The following is an 8,274-nucleotide window of genomic DNA, read 5'->3' on the forward strand; positions in this document are numbered from 1 at the left end:
CTAACTAGATTAGCAAGTCTCTGATTTAGTTCTTCATACTGGCGGAATGCACCTTTTGATTAGGTTACACTGTCCAGTTAGTTGAACTTCTTTAAAGAGCTCTCTCAGAACAAAACCTCTATTCACTAGTTTTCTCTCCTTTTTTTTCTGAATGAACAGCAAAACCTCTTTTATCTCCTTGCATGTTGCTGGGTTCTTCTTTCAAGGTCAACACTTTGAGCCTTGAGCTTCACCAACCCACAGATTCACTTTTTCTCATTAATCCCCATAGTAGAAACTCTTCTTCTGACTTCCTCATCTTGACCGAAAGCCATAAAGCAGTAACCATAGAAATCTTCCCATGGTCAACTTGATCTTAGCCATTGAGAAACTACTTGGTCTCCAAGTATCACTTGTGACCGTAGATGTACAGCAGAATAGGGCAGAGAACAACTTTCCCTTGAACGCCATTTTCGGATAGAGCAGAGAGTTGGGAAGAAGAGAAGAAGATCTGATGCATGCAAGATGAGATGTGTTACCTTTAACCTAAGCTTGATTTGGTTTGGATTTTCTGATTAGACTTCTGTGTTTCAAGCTTAATCCTTCTCTCTCTTGCTTCTTTGGTGATTTGCTTAGGGAGGAAGCTCTCTCTCTTTCTCTTTCTTACTTTTCTGAAGCTCTGATTTGACTATGACAAAAGAGAGGGGAACGTTGCTTTGGTTGGAGCAATATGGAGGAAATTGAAATTAAGCTGGGTTTGGTTCGGGTATTCATTTGAGCAACCCATCTGACTTCTTTCTTTTCTTTTCCTTGGGCTCCTATTTTGTTTTCAGCCCACCATTCTTTTCTATTTGCTTTTCATTCCATTTGGGCTATGGAATTGGATTTGGCCTGCAACAATAAATAATTAGTAACATATACTTATTAATTAATCAATACTAATTATTTATTTTTCCAAAAATAATGTTTGTCATCACTAATTAATTTAGTTAATTTCTTAACTCAACAAAGACACAACAAATAAATATTTTTTAAAAAATATTTGAAAAAATACTTAATTTGGTCTCTAAAATTATACTCGAACCTCAATTTAGTCCTTGAAATTTCAATTGCCTCAATTTAGTCTCTAAACTTTTCAATTGACTTTGTGACAGAAACCACCGAAGAGACTAATATGATTAAACTTTGAAAATAAGACAATTGAAACTTCAAAGACTAAATTGAGGTTTGAGTGTAATTAAAACAATTGAAACTTTAAAGACTAAATTGAAATTTGAGTGTAATTTGAGGGACCAAACTAAATATTTTCTCAAAAAAAATGGTTAATTTCCATCTCAACTATTGAAAATAATGATAATAATAATAATAATAAAGACTAAAGAGTGTCAAATAGACCACATATACACTAAACTAAATAAAAATATAACTCCTCAAATAATAGATTAATTTTGTCTATTATTAACCATTTTTGATGTATACATTAAAATTTTGATTCTATTATATGTATTTTTATGATCTTAAAAATATTTTTTTTTGTATACTTTTGTCCATCTCATCGTAGAAGCATTAGAAGTGAAAAAGGGGTGATGGGTTGAGAAAGAAAGTTGGAGTTGTGATCCGATAGTTCATCCAAAATTGTAGGTGAAACATGGTTGCTGATTCTGACACTTGTCATCACCCGACCCGAAACGGGTTGCATTTGGACCGCAATTTGCCCGAAATTTGGCGTTCATTTGCGTTTGTTATGATCGTTTTTTGGTTTTGTCCGTACTCTCTTTCCAAGTGCAGTGTCCACCATCACAGTCCGGTTTTTCTATAAATACTCCACGCTTTGTGCTTCATTCCTCGCTTTCTTTTTCCTTTTCTTTTAGTTTCAACTAGAGAGAGAGTGACTTTCCTAGAGAGAGAGAGTTAGGTTTTTTTGTTTTTTCATTAATTTTTTTTGTTTGTTTTTGTGGTTTTGGTTTGTGTTTTCTATCGTTGTTTTGTAGGTACTGAGGAGGAAGAAAACTCGGAAGATTGATTTTCGTTGAAGAGCGTGTGAGTTTATTTTTTTGGCTTTTTTTTTTCTTTTTTATTTTTTTGGCTTTTCTGTGTGTTTGGTTCACTTGTGATCCTAAATAGCATAAATTTATAGTTGTAATGCTTATGTGTTTTTTGAATTTTGCCATGAATTGTTGTGGGAATTATTATCCTGGGGTTTTGTGGACAAAAACGGTAGTGTTGGTTAGGTTTTCACTAATGAATAATTACTATTTTATTGTTTATTTATTTATTATTGCAGTGGCTGTGTCAATTTTCATATCGTATTGTTTTTGAAATTTGAATTCTCCATGGTTTAGGTCTGATAGATGTGGCTATTTGTGTGACCCTATTTGTATGGTTTGTCAAAAGCTTGTTAATGTTTTGTATAGGTTGCATTCAATGATTAAAGTCGAATTTATTGAAGCAGTTTTTAATATTCCATGTGATAGAACCCTTATTTTCTTTTTCCTGAAAGGGAATGAATAGTTACATAAGAGTGTGAAATTAGTTCATTGTTTGCGAGAAAGGTTATAAGCAAAATTAGTTTGTGAATCAAGAAGAATGCAGTCGTTGTTATATTCTTTAAAGACAGAAAGGGCAGTTTATGTTGAGTTTGACTCCATTCTGTTTTGTTGTGGTGGGGCTGCAGACGATTTGGGAAAGGCCTTGAAGTTGGCGTGTATTAGATTGGAATCTTAGAAGTTGCTGTTTGGATTTTCGATCGAAAGAATGGAGGTATATGGCAAATCTATGGTTGCAGCTCCTGCAAATGTTATTTATCTGTCAAGTATTTTGGGCCAAGATGGTCCTGTTCCTGTTCACAAATGTGACTGGAAATGTCAAAATGAAAATGTTTGCGGGAACATGTACCGCTGCAAGCTAACAGGGCTGACTCACATCTGTGATAAAAACTGTAACCAGAGAATTCTGTATGATAATCATAGCTCTCTTTGCCTAGCAAGTGGCAAAATTTTCCCCCTTTCGCAAGAAGAGGAACAAGCTGTGAGAGGTGTTCGCAGAAAGCTTGATGCAGAGAATTCGCTTGCTGATAGCTGTGGTTGTAAGCGGAGACGTGATGCACAATTCCACCCGTCTCCTTTCGAGAGATCCTTCTCTGCTGTCAGTCCTATCTGCAGCCAAGTTGGAGATGGCATGGATATGAGCTAGATATCTATTATTCAACTAAGAAGACTCTGTCATTTGACTCATTTTCTCTTATCCTTTTGAAATTGCTTTTTTACTTTTTCTATCGATAACAGAACTTGATCGTATTTGGTGGACTTGATGTGTCCCCATGTGCTGTAGGAAGTACTTACTTATATTTCTAGCATTAATGTAATGCAGTATTTGAGGTAGCTTTGCTTGACTGTTGAATGGGGATTTGAGCAGTATCTATGCACTAGTTAATGGCACATGAATTGACTTTGGTTTCAGTTTTGGGTTAACCTTATTGAGAGTCAGACTTTGAAAACTGACAAAAGGATGTGTTCTGGCATTTTAGAATGCTTGAATTTGATTATTGACCCGAATGATGTATACTCGGGAAATGTATTCAAGTTTCTACTTTATCTGTATTCTCAAGGCAGCCATATTATAGTATTAGTGTACTCATTAATAATGCTACTGTCCTGAATTGTATTATTTAACTTCTAGGGTTATGATAGACACCGAGTTTTGTAAGTTCAGGTTCCCTCCAGTTCCTCATATGAACAATCATATGAACAAGGTTGTCGGTAGGTTATCTGGTGAAATCTGATATAGTTTTTCACATGTTTATATGTTTTAATTCTCTTTTGATTTTCTTTTCAGCTTGATGTCTGTGGTTAGATGTAACCCATGCAGGTTTTGAAGCTTGTGCTGCAAAGGAACACTCGAAACATGCGATGCATACTGACTACTAACTAAATTCTTTTGATATAGAATCCCTATACATTATAACCTGAAATGTTAAGGAATATCATTTTCTTGATGCAGGTACAGGGGCTTGCAAATTCTGCTTGAGTCTGTCTTGGAATATGGAGGAAGAGCACAGTTATGTGATGAGCTCAGGCAAATAATCATGATCTTGATATGCTAAGTGGAAACAAAAGGATTGAGTTGAGAGCAGTTATGATGTGGGTGAGTGATATATTAACAATTTAGAAAGCTGAAACTATAGGCATGATCAATCTTAATTTAATTGGAATTATCTGCCATTATTAGAGACATTGTAGTGTGTGTGTTATATCTTGTAAAGTAGTTACTAGTAGGTGGCATAACCATCTTAAGGGTAAACTTCACTTGTTTAATCATCCTTTCACTATTTTAATATGTTTTCTGATTCTCAGTATTCCTATCAGCTGTATCTTTATTCTCTGATAACCATGATTAACAAACATTAGGCATTTGACTTTCGTTTATATTATCTATTTATCTTCTTTTATTTCCTTTTTCTTTCTTAGATTGTGGCATTGAGCAAATAATTGGGACCTTAGCAGGATACTTATCATCATCATCGCCATTTATATATCAAAAACTGATAATTAGACCTCTATATAGAAAGCAATACAGCTGGTTTCTTCTCAATATTTTATGGTATGTTTTTTAAGCTGATGATGTAAATCTTTTTGGTACATAAGCAGGTGGATAATTTAATGTCTTAGAATTCAGAGGTTTTGTGATGTATGTCTTATTCTGGGTTATGGTATTCTTCAACCAATGAAAGTTGGAGGATTATTATTATTATTATTATTATTATTAAAGGCTACTTACTTTGCCCATATTATTATTGTTATTGTTATTGTTATTGTTATTATTAAAGGCTACTTACTTTGCCCACCTGCTACTCATTCGGTTTTTCTGTTCTGTGTCGGGAGAAATTGGCTTAAAAAATTTCTTGATAATGATGATTTTATAGAAATAGATGGATATGTTATAGTTTGCTTTAAATTATGAAGTATTCTTTTGAAATTTGGCATATGGCATATACCTAGATCATAATATTGTTGTTTCACACACATCACGTTAATATATTATCATGTAAAATTATGCTTAGGCAGATACATGAATCTACCTCTGACTTGACACACACTAACCTTTTCCACGGAAATTTTGGCTTTTACGATGAGGGTTGTCTTGGTGGAGTCTGTTATGCGGTATATAGCAGCTATAGTATTCAACAATTTTTGTCAACAATAATTATCACTAGCATATCTATACCTGAAGTGAGATCTTGGTCAATGTAAAACTATTCCTTTGCTTCGCATGAAAGGTCAATAGTTGTTACATGTCAATGTCCCGAAGTCATTGCTCTCGGAGGTCAAGGAGTGTGTTAGGTGTGCTACCGAAGAAACATTTAAATACTCTAAAATATATTTATGTGACGTGATTCAAAAGTGTATTCAATATATGATCTAAAAATATCAATAATTATTTCTTTTTCATTTATAGTTCTTAAATGAAATGAGATTTAGGGTGAACTACAAAAAATACATTGTATTATTTTGTCACTGGCAAAATATTTTCAAATTTTGTTATTAATAAAAATATTTTTAAATAATTTAATAATCTGTCAAAAATGTCCAACTATAATCAGAGACTTCTTCTGTTAACAGAAAATCATTTTTCAATGTGATAGTCTCATTTGTCATATAAGAAGTTTACACTTTATAAATTGTGTATTTTTGTTACTTTTTAAAAATAATTTGACGGTTTTTTATAACAAAATTTAGAGATATTTTTGTTGGCGAAAAAATAATTTAGGAATATTTTTAGTAGTTTACCCGAGATTAAATTAAAAAATTGAATATATCACATTAAAGTATAAATATACAAATATTTTATGCTACGAAGGGAAAATAGGCACAGAAGTTTGCATCTGAGGTATTACCTAGTCAACATGCTTCCATGTATGAGGAATCCTATGTACATCCTTTTAGGATCATCCTATGTCAACATCCTAGAGCAAGATCAGAATCTGAGTCCTGACGCCGATTCTCCAATCATATGGGTTTCATAATATAAAATTTTCTTTTTCCATTTTTTTGTACAATTCCCATGAAACTGCAAAGAATAGCTTCTAAATTAGGCCATCCACAATATTAAGAAATACTAAACCCATAAAGTACATCTTGCGGCTGAGAATTTCATCAAAGTAAAGTAACGTTTTGTTGGTTTTTGTAATGCATGAATCATAAGTCATACATAGCATATAATGAGGTTTGGCCATTCCTTGGCTTATCAATTCTAATTTCTATCCGTTCTAATTTTCTACAAAGAGTACCATACAAATTACAATAATTAAAAATGTCACTATGGAAATTCCCAACTTTCTTTCTTGTTATGTTTACGTTCTTCTCTTGTTCTTTCTCTAGCATTTTCACAATAACCAACAACTGTCCCTATACTATATGGCCCGGTACCCTCTCCGGCGCAGGCTCGCCGTCACTTGCAACAACCGGATTCCGTCTAGACCCCGGCCTAAGTGTGAAACTCACAAGTGTTCCTGGGTGGTCCGGCCGGATATGGGCAAGGACTGGTTGCACTTTTGATGCAACCGGAACTGGCAAATGCCAAACCGGCGATTGCGGAGGAAGGCTTGAGTGTGATGGAAATGGTGCTGCTCCTCCTACCTCCTTGTTTGAGATAACGCTTGGTAAAGGCACTGATCAAGACTATTATGATGTGAGTATGGTAGATGGTTACAATTTACCATTGCTTGCTCAACCACGAGGTGTATATGGGGGTGCTGCTTGTAATGCCACAGGTTGTGTTACTGATATTAATAGAGGTAAGAATGTTAATTTAGAGTTCAAGAAATAATTTTACACCATGGTTCATTCGCATAAAAATTTAAATTTAAGATAATTAGTTAATTACAAAAAATAATTAGCAAAGCTAAACCGATTAGAAAAGAAAAACATGTATATATTTATCTAAAAGGAGTCAAGAGAAATAAGAAAAATAATCATTTCTGAATTTTATCTTTCAACGATCAATGAAACAAATCTATCTTTGACCAACTATCCCTCCTCCCACAAAATAAAAAGAGAATTTGGTATAAATTAATTAATATTTTATTACCATTGTTAAATTATAGTTAATTTAAAATAAAACTAAAACCTAAAATGACAGTTAATATGGAACAGAAGGATGATATAAATTATCAAAAATACTATGTACATACTAAAATTTATTTACCATATATTTATGTATAAATATTAACTAATTTTTAATGTGTATTTTATACTTCAATATGTATTTTATATGAATAATTGATTTGATGACTAAATTTTGATATACACTTGTTAACTTATATCATGCATTCATGCTTCCTTAATCCTTAAGTACTACCCTATATTTCAAATATTAAGCAATTATGCTAAAAAAAATTGACACCGTTCTTTAATTTTAATACTCAGCTATTTTGAATTGTCTAACCATCACCCCTTAATCTTAGCAAAGTTTTTCAAGTAATTTTAACTTTGAATCATATTCTAATAAAAAAAAATGACTAGTAGCTTTTTTCTTTTTTGACACAAAATAAATGAAATATATGTAGGTTGTCCGAAAGAACTTCAAGTGGTTGGTGGAGATGGATACCAAGGTGAAGGTGGTGTAGTAGGGTGTAGGAGTGCTTGTGAGGCATTTGGGTCAGACCAATACTGCTGCAGTGGAGCATTTGCAAACCCAACAACATGCCAGCCCTCTTATTATTCCACCATTTTCAAGAGGGCTTGTCCAAGAGCCTATAGCTATGCATTTGATGATGGAACAAGCACCTTCACTTGCAAAGCTTATGAATATGACATTGTTTTTTGTCCTAGCAGCTATAGGTATGCACAAAAACACATTTCTCTCCCTTGAATTCAATTCCTGATTAGTAGTCTTGTATGCTCTTAGCCACTTTAGAACGATGTTTCATAATAAAATATAAATACTTTAAATTAAAATATCATAAGTAGTTAAAAGTATATCTGACACGATGAGAATAGATCCTCTAATATTGATTTTTCTGATGACTTTTGTCATGTGTGATATCTCACAATTCATTTAAAATGAGACCCAAGTGAAATATCATACATGATAGAATCATGTGAAAAATTAACGAGACGATCTATTCTCCTAAACATGATTATTTTTGCATTCTCTTTCAAGTTATTGCCATACACGTGCAAGCAATTCAACTAATCAACTAATATCTTACAACGACACAGGAACAAAAAACCAAAGGGTACAGTTCTTCCTCCACCAATATCAATTACAGTTCCTCCTCCACCACAATCTATAACA

At 33.2% G+C, this 8,274-nt stretch overlaps 2 protein-coding genes across 4 annotated transcripts; both read left to right on the forward strand.

The window, feature by feature from the left end:
• LOC107608894 lies at positions 1,571-4,768 on the forward strand. Of its 3 annotated transcripts, XR_002351319.1 has the most exons (4): positions 1,571-2,019; positions 2,654-2,739; positions 3,979-4,122; positions 4,446-4,768. XR_002351319.1 is itself a non-coding variant. In XM_021107577.1 (2 exons), exon 2 carries the CDS (start codon positions 2,734-2,736, stop codon positions 3,169-3,171), a length of 438 nt encoding a protein of 145 aa, XP_020963236.1. In that variant the 5' UTR covers positions 1,593-2,019; positions 2,654-2,733; the 3' UTR covers positions 3,172-4,306. The 3 variants fall into 3 exon arrangements, 1 of the variants encoding a protein (XP_020963236.1); XR_002351318.1 differs by having other exon boundaries at positions 1,593-2,019; positions 2,654-4,122; positions 4,446-4,725; XM_021107577.1 differs by lacking the exon at positions 4,446-4,768 and having other exon boundaries at positions 1,593-2,019; positions 2,654-4,306.
• LOC107608893 (pathogenesis-related protein 5) lies at positions 5,592-8,268 on the forward strand (the record flags this gene model as incomplete). Its single annotated transcript, XM_016310662.2, has 3 exons — positions 5,592-6,772; positions 7,544-7,817; positions 8,199-8,268. Coding segments are annotated over exons 1-3 (828 nt in total), but the record flags the coding sequence as incomplete, so codon positions are not given.

Source organism: Arachis ipaensis, chromosome B07 (assembly GCF_000816755.2).
Source record: "Arachis ipaensis cultivar K30076 chromosome B07, Araip1.1, whole genome shotgun sequence".
Taxonomy (NCBI): Eukaryota; Viridiplantae; Streptophyta; class Magnoliopsida; order Fabales; family Fabaceae; genus Arachis; species Arachis ipaensis.